Source organism: Somniosus microcephalus, unplaced genomic scaffold (genome assembly GCF_052327205.1).
Source record: "Somniosus microcephalus isolate GS21.2 unplaced genomic scaffold, FLI_Smic_1.0 unresolved_chr7, whole genome shotgun sequence".
NCBI classification, from domain to species: Eukaryota; Metazoa; Chordata; class Chondrichthyes; order Squaliformes; family Somniosidae; genus Somniosus; species Somniosus microcephalus.
Window position 1 is genome coordinate 42294645 of NW_028225185.1, and position 15914 is coordinate 42310558.

Consider the following 15914-nt stretch of genomic DNA (forward strand, 5'->3'; position numbering starts at 1 on the left):
CAGAGTGTTACAGTGAGGGGTGTGGGGTATATCAGTGTGTTACAGTGAGGGGTGTGGGGTATATCAGAGTGATACAGTGAGGGGTGTGGGGTATATCAGTGTTACAGTGAGGGGTGTGGGGTATATCAGAGTGATACAGTGAGGGGTGTGGGGTATATCAGAGTGTTACAGTGAGGGGTGTGGGGTATATCAGAGTGTTACAGTGAGGGGTGTGGGGTATATCAGAGTGTTACAGTGAGGGGTGTGGGGTATATCAGAGTGATACAGTGAGGGGTGTGGGGTATATCAGTGTTACAGTGAGGGGTGTGGGGTATATCAGAGTGATACAGTGAGGGGTGTGGGGTATATCAGAGTGTTACAGTGAGTGGTGTGGGGTATATCAGTGTTACAGTGAGGGGTATGGGGTATATCAGAGTGTTACAGTGAGGGGTGTGGGGTATATCAGTGTTACAGTGAGGGGTGTGGGGTATATCAGTGTTACAGTGAGGGGTGTGGGGTATATCAGAGTGTTACAGTGAGGGGTGTGGGATATCAGAGTGTTACAGTGAGGGGTGTGGGGTATATCAGAGTGTTACAGTGAGGGGTGTGGGGTATATCAGAGTGTTACAGTGAGGGGTGTGGGATATCAGAGTGTTACAGTGAGGGGTGTGGGGTATATCAGAGTGTTACAGTGAGGGGAGTGGGGTATATCAGCGTGTTACAGTGAGAGGTGTGGTGTATATCAGTGTTACAGTGAGGGGTGTGGGGTATATCAGAGTGATACAGTGAGGGGTGTGGGGTATATCAGAGTGTTACAGTGAGGGGTGTGGGGTATATCAGAGTGATACAGTGAGGGGTGTGGGGTATATCAGAGTGATACAGTGAGGGGTGTGGGGTATATCAGAGTGTTACAGTGAGGGGTGTGGGGTATATCAGAGTGTTACAGTGAGGGGTGTGGGGTATATCAGAGTGTTACAGTGAGGGGTGTGGGTTGTATCAGAGTGTTACAGTGAGGGGTGTGGGGTATATCAGAGTGTTACAGTGAGGGGTGTGGGGTATATCAGAGTGTTACAGTGAGGGGTGTGGGGTATATCAGAGTGTTACAGTGAGGGGTGTGGGTTGTATCAGAGTGTTACAGTGAGGGGTGTGGGGTATATCAGAGTGTTACAGTGAGGGGTGTGGGGTATATCAGAGAGTGTTACAGTGAGGGGTGTGGGGTATATCAGAGTGTTACAGTGAGGGGTGTGGGTTGTATCAGTGTTACAGTGAGGGGTGTGGGGTATATCAGAGAGTGTTACAGTGAGGGGTGTGGGGTATATCAGAGTGTTACAGTGAGGGGTGTGGGGTATATCAGTGTTACAGTGAGGGGTGTGGGGTATATCAGAGTGTTACAGTGAGAGGTGTGGTGTATATCAGTGTGTTACAGTGAGGGGTGTGGGGTATATCAGAGTGTTACAGTGAGGGGTGTGGGGTATATCAGAGTGTTACAGTGAGGGGTGTGGGGTATATCAGAGTGATACAGTGAGGGGTGTGGGGTATATCAGAGTGATACAGTGAGGGGTGTGGGGTATATCAGAGTGTTACAGTGAGGGGTGTGAGGTATATCAGTGTTACAGTGAGGGGTGTGGGGTATATCAGAGTGTTACAGTGAGGGGTGTGGGGTATATCAGTGTTACAGTGAGGGATGTGGGGTATATCAGAGTGATACAGTGAGGGGTGTGGGGTATATCAGTGTTACAGTGACGGGTATGAGGTATATCAGAGTGTTGTGATTCTTCCTCTTCGCAGGTTGTTGATTGGCTGGAGAGAGAGAGGCGGAGTCTGCTGTCATGGATTCGACACCGGACCAATTGCGTGAGAGACGGAGATCACCACCCCCCTGCCAAATAGCAGCCACCTTGACCGCGGTAAGGCATCCGCGTGGAACAAGAACAGCTCCCATTTATCCAGCACCTTTAACGTAGTGAAACGTCCCAAGGTGCTTCACAGGAGCGTAAATCAGACACAATTTGACCCCGAGCCACATAAGGAGATATTGGGGACAGGTGAGCAAAAGCTGGGTCACAGAGTTCGGTTTTAAGGAGCGTCTTAAAGGAGGAGGAGAGAGGCGGAGAGGTTTAGGGAGGGAATTCCAGAGCTCGGAGGCCCTGGCGCGGTCGCCAATGGCGGAGCGATTGAAATCGGGGGGATGCGCGAGAGGCCAGAATTGGGGGAGCGCAGAGATCTCGGAGGGTTGTAGAGGCTGGAGGAGGTTACAGAGATATGGAGGGGGGGGCGAGGAGGCCACGGAGTGATCTGAAGACGAGGATGGAGAATTGTCAATTCGAGGTGTCGGTGGACCGGGGAAAAATTGGTGTTGTTGAGGTCGGCGTGGGGGTCGAGGAATTTGGGACAAGGTTCTTGAACATTCGGCGAGTGAGGAGATCGGGAAACGCTGGGGATAATGAAAGTTAACAGGTGAAGAGGAGCTGATTGCAGAGAAGTTACAGCCCAGAAACAGGCGGTTCGGCCCCTCTGCTCCGTGCCGGTGTTCCTGCTCCACACCAGCCTCCTCCCGCCCCCTCTCCATTTCACCCCATCACCATATCCTTCTATTCCTTTCTCCCTCATGTGTTTATCCAGCTTCCCCCTTAAACGCATCGACGCTATTCGCCTCGACCACTCCCTGTGGTAGCGAGTTCCACATTCTCACCACTCTCTGGGGAAAGAAGTTTCTCCTGAATTCCCGATTGGATTTATTAGTGACTTTCTTATACTGACGGCCCCTAGTTCTGGTCTCCCCCACAAGTGGAGACATCTTCTCCACGTCTACCCTATCGAAACCCCTTCATAATCTTAAGGACCTCTATCAGGTCACCCCTCAGCCTTCTCTTTTCTAGAGACAGGAGCCCCAGCCTGTTCAATCTTTCCTGATAGGTTTAATCTCTCAGGTCTGGTATTCTAGTAAATCTGTTTCGCACCTTCCCAAGTGCCTCCATGCCAGAACTGTGCCCAGTTTCTGTACAAGTTCAGCATAACTTCTCTGTTTTTTAAATCTGTCCCTCCAGAAATAAACCCCGTGCTTGGTTTATGTCCTGATTAACCTGCTCGCTGACCCCCCCCCCCCCTGTGCGCGCTGACCTACACTGGCTCCCGCTTAAGCAACGCCTCGATTTCAAAATCCTCATCCTCGTTTTCAAATCCCTCCGTGGCCTCCTCGCTCGCCCCCCTCCCCTCCCTATCTCAGTAACCTCCTCCAACCCTCCGAGATCTCCGCGCTCCTCCAATTCCGGCCTCTAGCGCGTCCCCCCCCGATTTCCATCGCTCCGCCATTGGCGACCGCGCCAGGGCCCCCGAGCTCTGGAATTCCCTCCCTAAACCGCTCCGCCTCTCTCTCTCCTCCTTTAAGACGCTCCTTAAAACCGACCTCTTTGACCCAGCATTTGGTCACTGGTCCCTAATATCTCCTTATGTGGCTCGGGGTCAAATTGTCTTTTAACCGCTCCTGTGAAGCGCCTTGGGATGTTTTACTACATTAAAGGCGCTATATAAATATATAAGTTGTTGTTGTTGCGTCGCTACTTTGAGTGATTTGTGTATCTGTACCCCAGATCCCTCTGCTCCTCAATCCCATTTACGTACTTATTTTCCAGGGAGCAGGTGGCCTCCTTATCCTTCCTACCAAAATGCACCACCTCGCACTGACCTAGACTACGACCATAAGACGTAGGAGCAGGAGTCGGCCATTCGGCCCCTCGAGCCTGCTCCGCCATTCGATAAGATCATGGCTGATCTGATCTTGACCTCCACTCCACTTCCCTGCCCGCTCCCCATAACCCTCGACTCCCTTACCGTTCAACAATCTGTCTATCTCCACCTTCAGTGACCCAGCCTCCACAGCTCTCTGGGGAAGAGAATTCCAAAGATTCACGACCCTCTGAGAGAAGAAATTCCTCCTCATTTCCGATCTAAAAGGGCGCCCCCTTATTTTGAAACTATGCCCCCTAGTTCTAGATTCCCCCACGAGGGGAAACACCCTCTCTGCATCTACCCTGTCGAGCCCCTTCAGAATCTTATATGTTTCAATAAGATCCCCTCTCATTCTTCTAAACTCCAATGAGTATAGGCCCAACCTGCTCAACCTTTCCTCATAAGTCAACCCCCTCATCTCCGGAATCAACCTCGTGAACCTTCTCTGAACTGCCTCCAACGCAAGTATATAATGAAGTTCGTTTGCCAATCACACACCCACTCTGCAAGTTTATTAATGTCTTCCTCTATTTTGTCCTCTGTATTAACTACACACACCCCCAATTTGGTGTGGGCCGCAAATTTTGAAATTGTACGTTGGAGTCATAGCGTCGTAACGGCACAGAAGGAGGCCATTCGGCCCATCGAGTCCGTGCCGGCTCTCTGTAGAACAATCCAGTCAGTCCCATTCCCCCACTCTATCCCCGTAGCCCTGCAAGTTTATTTCCCTCAACTGCCTATCCAGTCTCCCCTTGAAAACATTGGGCCGTGGAGGCAAGATTGGAGGCGTGTGGGGGGGGGCGGGGTGTTAAAATCTCGAAATCGGGGAGCACGAACCCATCCCGCCCCCAACCCGCCTCCATGCCAGTTTCAAAGAAGGCGGATACCCGACCTGTGCTGGGAGCCGCCTCCCCGAGGCGGGAAGGGGATTAGTGCCAATTAACTGCCTGTTAACAGGTAGTTAACAGGCAGTTTTTAGCCTAATCCCTATTTTGACGGGTGTCGTGTGGGATTCCCGACGGCTCCAAACCACGCCAAGTTAGCGAGGCGGGCCGTCGGGATGAAGGGCTTGGAGGGGTCGAGATGTCCGGTGTTCAGGTGAGTGATGGGTGCATGAGTGCAGAGGTAAGTGTGTTTGGTGTGTGTAAAATGTTTAAATAAGTTTTACTTACCTTTACAGCCTTCCTTCCTTCAGGCCTCGGGAGTCCCTCATCTCACCGGCACAGAAAGCAGAATGGTCGCTGAACTGTCAAAAGTTGCAGCATTCAGCTTTCTGTTCTGGAGAGATCTCTAAATCATCCTGAGAGGAAGGAATTAACTTAGTGTACAGATTGTCAGTGATTGACGGCTTCAAAGAGCTGTGAAACGCTGATAATTCATCTGTCAAAAGCTCTTGACAGATGAAATGTCAATCTGTGATGTCACCTGTTGCCGGGTGGCCTGTAATTGGCCTGCTGAGCCTGCTGGGCGGGCCCAACAAGGTCAATCAAGGGAAAACCGCGTGGGTTGGCCACAACTCGATGAAGGCGGGACTACAACCCCGAAAGTTGTAGTCCCGCCTCCTACCCGCCTCCTCAATGAAAATCCAGCCCATTGAGTGTCTCCGCTTCCACTTCCGTCGGCAGCGAGTTCCAGGTCCTCACCACTCGCTGTGTATAAAGGTTTTTCCTCACGTCCCCCCTGTATCTCTTGCCCAAAACCTTAAATCTGTGTCCCCTGGTCCTTGTACCATCAACTAGTGGGAACAGCCTTTCCCCGTCTAGCCTATCCAAACCCGTCATAATCTTGTACACCTCGATCAAATCACCCCTCAACCTCCTTTGCTCTAATGAAAACAAATCCAGCTTCTCCAACCTGTCCTTGTAGCTAAGATCCTCCATCCCCGGAACCATTCTGGTAAATCTCCTCCGCACCCTCTCGAGGGCCTTCACATCCTTCCTAAAGTGTGGTGACCAGAACTGGACGCAATACTCCAGTTGTGGCCTAACCAGCGCTTTATAAAGGTTCAGCATAACTTCTCTACTTTTGTACTCAATACCTCTATTTATGAAGCCCAAGATCCCATATGCTTTGTTAACCACTCTCTCAATATGTCCTGCCACCTTCAGGGATCTATGCACATTAACTCCCAGGTCCCTCTGTCCCTGCACACTCTTTAAAACTGTGCCATTAAGTGTATATTGCCTCTCCCTGTTCCTTCTGCCAAAATGCATCTCCTCACACTTCTCGCTATTAAATTGCATCTGCCACTTGTCTGCCCATACTGCTAGTCTTTCTATGTCCTGTCGCAGTCGATTGGTATCATCCTCACTGTTGTTATCAAAAAAAGCAGTGGCCCCAGCACTGACCCTTGGGGAACACCACTGTCTACCATCCTCCAGTCCTGGAGGAACTATCAGAGAATGGGCGGTGGGGGGTCGCGGGGAGGAGGTGCTGGTTGCTCTTGCAAGGCCCCACGCAGGCGTGACAAACGGGAAGAAGAGTGGCTCCTGCGAAAGGGGGGCTGGGAGACGCGGTCTTCGCACGGTGAGGAGAGTGAGGGGCGGGTGTGGACAAATGAACCAGCGTTTGTTCGGCGTTGGAAGCGGCCGCGGCGCGCACAGCAGGATCCCATGGGACGCCCTCCTGCCATCCTTTGAATGGCGTTGGGAGGCTGGGGAATCCGAGGCGGCGGTCTGGCCGTTTAATCACATTGCTGTTTGCGGGAGCTTGCTGTGCGCAAATCGGCCTCCTACATTAATAAGTGGTGATCCCACCTCAAAAGTGCCTCCATGGCGGTGAAGCGCTTCCCGAGGTGGGGAAAGGCGGCCCGGAAATGGGGAGTCGTTTCCTCAGCTGAAGGACTCTGGGCGACGGCCCAGTTCGGCCAGCAAGGACGCGGGACTGGTTCACACGTGTGGCGGAGCGTTGTGTCAGAGGAGCCGAGTGAGATGGGACTGTGGGAGGCAGAGGCAGCGGACCGGAATGAGCAAGATTGGAGATACATCTAACCGCCGGCCAGTCGGAGGGACCGAGCTGAGCGTGGCAGTGACGTGCGATCCAACACAGTGAGTCACTGACTCATTTCCTACTCAAGTCCGGCCTGTCCCTCGGGCAGCCTACTCCTCCTGCGTTTTAAAACGTTTCAGTTAAAAACACCCCCTCGCCCCGGGGGGATTTGGCTGCTGCAGTCGGAACGAGGCTGTGGGTTTCTTTTCCCCCTTCCCCCGGCCCGGACCCCTTCTACTCTTCCCCTTCCCCATCCTCCTCCTGCTCATCTCCCCACTCCCTGCTGTCTTACGCTGCTGCTCTCCGCCTTCGAAGTTTGCATTTCTCTCTCTCTCTCTCTCTCTCCATCCCTCCCTCCTCACTCTGACATTCGCACTGTCATACTTTGCTCCCATCTCACTCTTGTCCCCGTCGCTCCCCTTCCCTCTCCTTCTCTCCCCCTCCCTCTCCTTCTCTCCCCCTCCCTCCCCATCTCTCCCCCTCCCTCCCCATCTCCCTCCCTCCCTCACTAGTCTCTCCCCTCCCTCGGGTTTAGCACAGGATCCCAAAAGAGGCAAGAGTGAGACAGTGCGGCGCTCCCTCAGTGCTGCCCCTCCGACAGTGCGGCGCTCCCTCAGTGCTGCCCCTCTGACAGTGCGGCACTCCCTCAGGACTGCCCCTCCGACAGTGCGGCGCTCCCTCAGTACCGCCCCTCCGACAGTGCGGCGCTCCCTCAGTACCGCCCCTCCGACAGTGCGTAGCTCCCTCAGTACTGCCCCCTCCGACAGTGCGGCGCTCCCTCAGTACTGCCCCTCCGACAGTGCGGCGCTCCCTCAGTACTGCCCCTCCGACAGTGCGGTGCTCCCTCAGTACTGCCCCTCCGACAGTGTGGCGCTCCCTCAGCACTGACCCTCCGACTGTGCGGCGCTCCCTCAGTACTGCCCCTCCGACAGTGCGGCGCTCCCTCAGCACTGCCCCTCCGACAGTGCGGCGCTCCCTCAGCACTGCCCCTCCGACAGTGCGGCGCTCCCTCAGTACTGGCACCGGGGGAGTGTTGGGCCTGGATTACGGGGCTCGAGTCTCTGGAGCGAGGGCGCGAACCCACGACCTTCTGACTCAAACCTGCTGACTCTGCACTCTTTTGCACACTCGTTGGTACCGTCAATTTGCGTCTTGGACCTTCACCTGGGTTTTGCAATTAAGAGGGAATCTCTTTCAACTGAGTAAATCTTTACTGAATCTTCCAGCGCGCTGTGGCAGAAAATAAATCTGAAACAACACCTCCCGAACTCCCTTTCCTGATTGGCTGGCTGGCGTTCACAGTACACGGTGTTTATTCAGTCATTCTTTGAGTGATACGTTGAGTTCCCTCAGTGATACTCGTCCGCACCGGACCTGCAACCGATTGCCAGGGAAAGGATTGTTAGATATCGGTGCCGAGAGGTAGGGTCGCGAGGCCCTTAAACTACCTTGTGAGGCTCTGTGGCCCCTTTTCTCATACAGTGAGCTTGGGAACGAGGGCATAGCTATCAGTGGAGGTGGGGTGGGGTAACGAGGGTGGAACAGGGGGGCGGTCGATCAGAAACAGTCCGGCTTTAGAAAGTACGAGCGCACCAGCTCCCTAAGTCTAGAGCGAGACTAGATGAGAGGAGGTTCCCCTCTTTGCAAATGGGTCGCTGACCTTTCGAACAGGAACAGGAGGAGGCCGTTCAACCCACCTCGAGCCTGTTACATTAGGAACAGGAGGAGGCCGTTCAGCCCCCTTGGGCCTGTTACATTAGGAACAGGAGGAGGCCGTTCAGCCCCCTCGGGCCTGTTACATTAGGAACAGGAGGAGGCCGTTCAGCCCCCTCGAGCCTGTTACAATAGGAACAGGAGGAGGCCGTTCAACCCACCTCGAGCCTGTTACATTAGGAACAGGAGGAGGCCGTTCAGCCCCCTTGGGCCTGTTACATTAGGAACAGGAGGAGGCCGTTCAGCCCCCTCGGGCCTGTTACATTAGGAACAGGAGGAGGCCATTCAGCCCCCTCGAGCCTGTTACATTAGGAACAGGAGGAGGCCGTGCAGCCCCTCGAGCCTGTTACATTAGGAACAGGAGGAGGCCATTCAGCCCCCTCAAACCTGTTACAGTAGGAACAGGAGGAGGCCGTTCAGCCCCCTCGAGCCTGTTACATTAGGAACAGGAGGAGGCCGTTCAGCCCACCTCGAGCCTGTTACATTAGGAACAGGAGGAGGCCATTCAGCCCCTCGAGCCTGTTACATTAGGAACAGGAGGAGACCATTCAGCCCCTCGAGCCTGTTACATTAGGAACAGGAGGAGGCCGTTCAGCCCCTCGAGCCTGTTAAATTAGGAACAGGAGGAGGCCATTCAGCCCCTCGAGTCTGTTACATTAGGAACAGGAGGAGGCCGTTCAGCCCCTCGAGCCTGTTACATTAGGAACAGGAGGAGGCCATTCAGCCCCCTCGGGCCTGTTACATTAGGAACAGGAGGAGGCCGTTCAGCCCCTCGAGCCTGTTACATTAGGAACAGGAGGAGACCGTTCAGCCCCCTCGGGCCTGTTACATTAGGAACAGGAGGAGGCCGTGCAGCCCCTCGAGCCTGTTACATTAGGAACAGGAGGAGGCCATTCAGCCCCCTCGAACCTGTTACAGTAGGAACAGGAGGAGGCCGTTCAGCCCCCTCGAGCCTGTTACATTAGGAACAGGAGGAGACCATTCAGCCCCTCGAGCCTGTTACATTAGGAACAGGAGGAGGCCGTTCAACCCCTCGAGCCTGTTACATTAGGAACAGGAGGAGACCATTCAGCCCCTCGAGCCTGTTACATTAGGAACAGGAGGCCGTTCAACCCCTCGAGCCTGTTAAATTAGGAACAGGAGGAGGCCATTCAGCCCCTCGAGTCTGTTACATTAGGAACAGGTGGAGGCCGTTCAGCCCCTCGAGCCTGTTACATTAGGAACAGGAGGAGGCCATTCAGCCCCCTCGGGCCTGTTACATTAGGAACAGGAGGAGGCCGTTCAGCCCCTCGAGCCTGTTACATTAGGAACAGGAGGAGACCGTTCAGCCCCCTCGGGCCTGTTACATTCGGAACAGGGGGAGGCCATTCAGCCCCTCGAGCGTGTTACATTAGGAACAGGAGGAGGCCATTCAGCCCCCTCGAGCTTGTTGCATTAGGAACAGGAGGAGGCCGTTCAGCCCCCTTGAACCTGTTACATTAGGAACAGGAGGAGGCCGTTCAGACCCCTCGGGCCTGTTACATTAGGAACAGGAGGAGGCCGTTCAGCCCCTCGAGCGTGTTACATTCGGAACAGGAGGAGGCCATTCAGCCCCCTCGAGCCTGTTACATTAGGAACAGGAGGAGGCCGTTCAGCCCCCTCGAACCTGTTACATTAGGAACAGGAGGAGACCATTCAGCCCCTTGAGCCTGTTACATTAGGAACAGGAGGAGACCATTCAGCCCCTCGAGCCTGTTACATTAGGAACAGGAGGAGGCCATTCAGCCCCCTCGAGCCTGTGACATTAGGAACAGGAGGAGGCCGTTCAGCCCCTCGAGCCTGTTCCGCCATTCAGTGAGATCACGGCTGATCTGTATTTTAACTCCATTTACCCGCCTTGGTTCCGTATCCCTCAATCCCCTTACCCAACAAAAATCTATCAATCTCAGTCTTGAAAGCTCCAATTGCCCCCCAGCCTCGACAGCTCTTTGGGGGAGAGAGTCCCAGATTCCCACCAGCCTTTGTGTGAAGAAGTGCTTCCTGACATCACCCCTGAACGGCCTGGCTCTAATTTGAAGGTTCTGCCCCCTTGTTCTGGACTCCCCCCACCAGAGGAAATAGTTTCTCTCTCGATTGACCCGATCGAATCCTTTAATCATCTCAAACACCTCGATCAGATCATCCCCTTAATCTTCTACACTCGAGGGAACACAAACCCAGTCTGTGCAACCTGTCCTCGGAAGTTAACCCTTTTAGCCCCTGGAGGGGGGTCTTGGCGAGGTGGGTTGGACGGTTGGATTGGTCGGGTGGGTGGGTCGGACGGTCGGATTGGTCGGGTGGGTGGGTCGGACGGTCGGATTGGTCGGGTGGGTGGGTCGGACGGTCGGATTGGTCGGGTGGGTGGGTCGGACGGTCGGATTGGTCGGGTGGGTCGGACGGTCGGATTGGTTGGGTGGGTGGGTCGGACGGTCGGATTGGTTGGGTGGGTGGGTCGGACGGTCGGATTGGTTGGGTGGGTGGGTCGGACGGTCGGATTGGTTGGGTGGGTGGGTCGGACGGTCGGATTGGTTGGGTGGGTGGGTCGGACGGTTGGATTGGTTGGGTGGGTGGGTCGGACGGTCGGATTGGTTGGGTGGGTGGGTCGGACGGTCGGATTGGTTGGGTGGGTGGGTCGGACGGTCGGATTGGTTGGGTGGGTGGGTCGGACGGTTGGATTGGTTGGGTGGGTGGGTCGGACGGTTGGATTGGTTGGGTGGATTGGTTCAGTGGACGGGTAGGTGGGTAAGGACATTGAGGGTCGCGTCGCCTGGTTGCCGAGCCGGTCAATCACCCAAGAGGCTCTCGGTGCCTCGGAGCCACAGCTGGGCCCTTCACCGACGAGGCGAACTTTGACTCTGAATGCTGGACTGTGCTACAACCGGATCTGACAAAAATCCACCCTGACTTCTGGGTCTTGCTTTCTTTAGCCAAAGAACGATATGCTGTCGAAGCAGAACCTCGGCCAGCCGGAGACCAAGAAGAAAGTGAGGCTCCAGCAGAACCTCAAAGCGGACGAGATCATCTCACAGCTCACCGACCTGGTAGGTGCCCAGCGTGGAGCGACAGGAGGGGGAGAGAAACAGAGAGAGAGAGAGACACACGCATAGCGAGAGAGAGACACACACACACATAGCGAGAGAGAGACACACACACACATAGCGAGAGAGAGAGAGATAGACACACGTAGCGAGAGAGAGAGAGAGACATAGCGAGAGAGAGAGAGATACACACATAGTGAGAGAGAGAGAGAGACACACGCATAGCGAGAGAGAGAGACACACACATAGCGAGAGAGAGAGAGATAGACACACGTAGCGAGACTGAGAGACCGAGAGAGCGAGCGAGAGACGTGTAGAAAAAGAGTGAGAGAGAGAGGCGTAAAGATTGGCGGTTTAGAGATTTGATGTGACGGACCCAGTATGCTCGAGGCTCTGTTGCCGTGCCCCGCACAGTCTCTCAGACGCCCGAGGCGTTGGCTACAGGGAGGGAAACAAGACAGAGGGAAAATCTCTGTACATCTGGAGAATGGGTGGCTTTTTTTCTTATATTCATTCCTGGGATGTGGGCGTCGCTGGCGAGGCCCAGCATTTATTGCCCATCCCGAATCGCCCCTTGAGAAGGTGGTGGTGAGCCGCCGCCTTGAACCGCTGCAGTCCGTGTGGTGAAGGTGCTCCCACAGCGCTGTTAGGGAGGGAGTTCCTGGATTTTGACCCAGCGACGATGAAGGATCGGCCGACATATTTCCCAGTCAGGATGGTGTGTGTGACTTGGAGGGGAACTTGGAGGTGGCGGTGTTCCCATGCGCCTGCTGCCCTTGTCCTTCTAGGTGGAAGAGGGGAAGAGGTGGCGGGTTTGGGAGGTGCTGCCGAAGAAGCCTTGGCGAGTTGCTGCAGTGCATCTTGTAGATGGTCCACACTGCAGCCACGGTGCGCCGGTGGTGGAGGGAGTGAATGTTTAAGGTGGTGGATGAGGTGCCGATCAAGCGGGCTGCTTTGTCCTGGATGGTGTCGAGCTTCTCGAGTGTTGTTGGAGCTGCAACTCATCCAGGCAAGTGGAGAGTATTCCATCACACTCCTTACTTGTGCCTTGTAGATGGTGGAAAGGCTTTGGGGAGTCAGGAGGTGAGACCCTCGCCGCAGAATACCCAGCCTCTGACCTGCTCTTGTTGCCACAGTATTTATGTCGCGGGTTCGGGTGGATTGTAGAGACGTGTCTCCAGGTGGGCAGTCGAGGGGCTGGAACAGGTTTGTGGGGGAGGTTAGGGGCGCTGGATTGCCACATATTTCTGGGGTAAATTCCCACTGGCAGCCCCCCCCCCCATGTCTGTCACCCAGAGGGGGCGCCATCTCAGTGGCAGAGGTGAAGGGCAACCATCGGCCGTTGTCGGAACCCGGGCTCCCTTTCCTGGGCAGTATGGGTGGAAGGGTTAACTCCCTACGCTCGGGCTCAGCGCGAGAGTATTTTAGGTCCCCGTTCTGTTCCATCTGTTGACGCTTCTGCCTCTTGGACCCACGCAGCACCTGGGCAGAGATCCAGTTCTCACGGTAACGGCGCTGGTCTACCACGAACAACTGACGGAGCCGCGATGCTTGTGGGACAGGTAAGTGTTACTGAACTATAGGGAACTAAGTGACACTTTCACAGCTGGGAGTGTGTCAGTATTTACAGGGGGGGTCCCCAGGAATGTGTCAGTATTTACAGGGAGTCCCCGGGAGTGTGTCAGTATTTACAGGGGGTCCCCGGGAGTGTGTCAGTATTTACAGGGTGTCCCCGGGAGTGTGTCAGTATTTACAGGGGGTCCCCGGGAGTGTGTTAGTATATACAGGGGGTCCGCAGGAGTGTGTCAGTATTTACAGGGGGTCCCTGGGAGTGTGTCAGTATTTACAGGGGGTCCCCGGGAGTGTGTCAGTATTTACAGGGGATCCCCGGGAGTGTGTCAGTATTTACGGGGGTCCCTGGGAATGTGTCAATATTTACAGGGGGTCCCCGGGAGTGTGTCTGTATTTATGGGGGTCCCCGGGAGTGTGTCAGTATTTACAGGGGGTCCCTGGGAATGTGTCAGTATTTACAGGGGGTCCCTGGGAGTGTGTCTGTATTCACGGGGGTCCCCGGGAGTGTGTCAGTATTTACAGGGGGTCCCTGGGAATGTGTCAGTATTTACAGGGGGTCCCCGAGAGTGTGTCTGTATTTACGGGGGTCCCTGGGAATGTGTCAATATTTACAGGGGGTCCCCGGGAGTGTGTCTGTATTTATGGGGGTCCCCGGGAGTGTGTCAATATTTACAGGGGTCCCCGGGAGTGTGTCAGTATTTACAGGGGGTCCCCGGGAGGGTGTCAGTATTTACAGGGGGTCTCTGGGAGTGTGTCAGTATTTACAGGGGGTCCCCGGGAGTGTGTCAGTATTTACAGGGAATCCCCGGGAGTGTGTCAGTATTTACAGGGGGTCTCTGGGAGTGTGTCAGTATTTACAGGGGGTCCCCGGGAGTGTGTCAGTATTTACAGGGGGTCCCCGGGAGTGTGTCAGTAGTTACAGGGGGTCCCCAGGAGTGTGTCATTATTTACAGGGGGTCCCCGGGAGTGTGTCAGTATTTACAGGGAATCCCCGGGAGTGTGTCAGTATTTACAGGGGGTCCCCAGGAGTGTGTCAGTATTTACATGGGGTCCCCAGGAGTGTGTCATTATTTACAGGGGGTCCCCGGGAGTGTGTCAGTATTTACAGGGAATCCCCGGGAGTGTGTCAGTATTTACAGGGGGTCCCCAGGAGTGTGTCAGTATTTACAGGGGGTCCCCGGGAGTGTGTCAGTATTTACAGGGGGTTCCCGGGAGTGTGTCAGTATTTACCGGGGGTTGCCGGGGAGTGTGTCAGTATTTACAGGGGGTCCCTGGGAGTGTGTCAGTATTTACAGGGAGTCTCCGGGAGTGTGTCAGTATTTACAGGGGGTCCCCGGGAGTGTGTCAGTATTTACAGGGGGTCCCCGGGAGTGTGTCAGTATTTACAGGGGGTCCCCGGGAGTGTGTCAGTATTTACAGGGGGTCCCTGGGAGTGTGTCAGTATTTACAGGGGGTCCCCGGGAGTGTGTCAGTATTTACAGGGAGTGTCACCTACTAAAGAGGGGCTACAGCAAAACCTGGACCTGCTGGAGTCGTACTGCCAGACCTGGGCCCTGACAATAAATCCCCAAAAAACCAAAGTCCTTGTGTTCCAGCAAAGATCCAAACATCAGGGACCCAAAATAAATTTCACAGTAGGAACAACCAAAATTGAACAAACCACTAACTACACATACTTGGGCTTAAAAATCAGTTCTACGGGAAACTTCAAACTGGCTGTGAATGAACTGAAAGAGAAAGCAAGAAGGGCTTTCTATGCCATCAAAAAATCAATCCAAATAGAAATCCCAATTAGCATTTGGCTCAAAATTTTCAAATCAGTAATTGAACCAATTGCACTCTATGGCAGTGAGGTATGGGGACCGCTAACTCAACAAGAATTTGCAAAATGGGACAAACACCCAATTGAGATCCTACATGCAGAATTCTGTAAAAGTATCCTCCGGACTCAAAGGAAAACAGTAAACAATGCATGCAGGGCGGAACTAGGCCAATATCCATTAATAATCACTATCCAAAAAAGAGCCACCAAATTTTGGAATCACCTACAAATGAGCAATCCCCAATGCTATCACTACGACGCCCTGAAATGCCAAGAGCTGACCATAAAGAAGAATACCCTCAGTCAACTAGTCCTGGGACTCAGTGAAGTAACGACTAACAATACCCAGCCCCAGGACAGTGACAGGGTAACACAAAGAATTCGACCCAACACAATCGTCGCTAAGCAAAAGGAAAAATATCTGACATATTGGGCAGAAACAACAAAAACCCAAAGCAAACTCAATTGCTACTTGGCCCTAAACAGACAATACAACATAGCTGATTACCTGACCATGGTAAAGGATAACAAACTGAGAAGAACCTTGACAAGGTACAGACTTAGCGAACATAGCCTAGCGATCGAAAAAGGCAGACACAGGCAGACCAGGCTGCCAAGAGAGGACAGGATATGCTCTCACTGCAGTCAGGGAGTGGTGGAGACAGAGATGCACTTCCTCACAGCTTGTGGAAAATATCAGGGCATCAGGGAGAATTTCTACCAAAAATTCTCACAAATATGCCCTGATTTCAGAAATTTGAATGACAACCAAAAACTCCCATTCCTACTGGGAGAGGAGAGAAGCTGTATAACACTGGCGGCACACTATGTTACAGCTTGCCATGAACAGAGGGACAACCAGTAAACTAAGAAAAAGAATATATATAAACAACGCGAATGTATATTTATACACTCAGGGATATACCTGTTTATACACTGTATGAATGGAACCGCGTTTATGTGTTCAACCATAAATGTATTTTGATGCTTTGGCAACATAAGATGTACCTTATCATGCCAATAAAGCGATTTGTATTGTATTGTATTGAGTGTCC

General features: G+C 53.7%; 1 protein-coding gene across 1 annotated transcript in view; it reads left to right on the forward strand.

The window, feature by feature from the left end:
* Positions 1–15914, forward strand: part of hdac6 (histone deacetylase 6) — a 224721-nt gene that overhangs the window by 13001 nt on the left and 195806 nt on the right. The window contains exons 2-4 of the mRNA XM_085978338.1: positions 1768–1886; positions 11355–11468; positions 12945–13027. Of these exons, the coding sequence (XP_085834464.1) occupies positions 1809–1886; positions 11355–11468; positions 12945–13027 (275 nt within the window). The 5' untranslated portion in view covers positions 1768–1808. The remainder of the gene's footprint in view (positions 1–1767; positions 1887–11354; positions 11469–12944; positions 13028–15914) is intronic.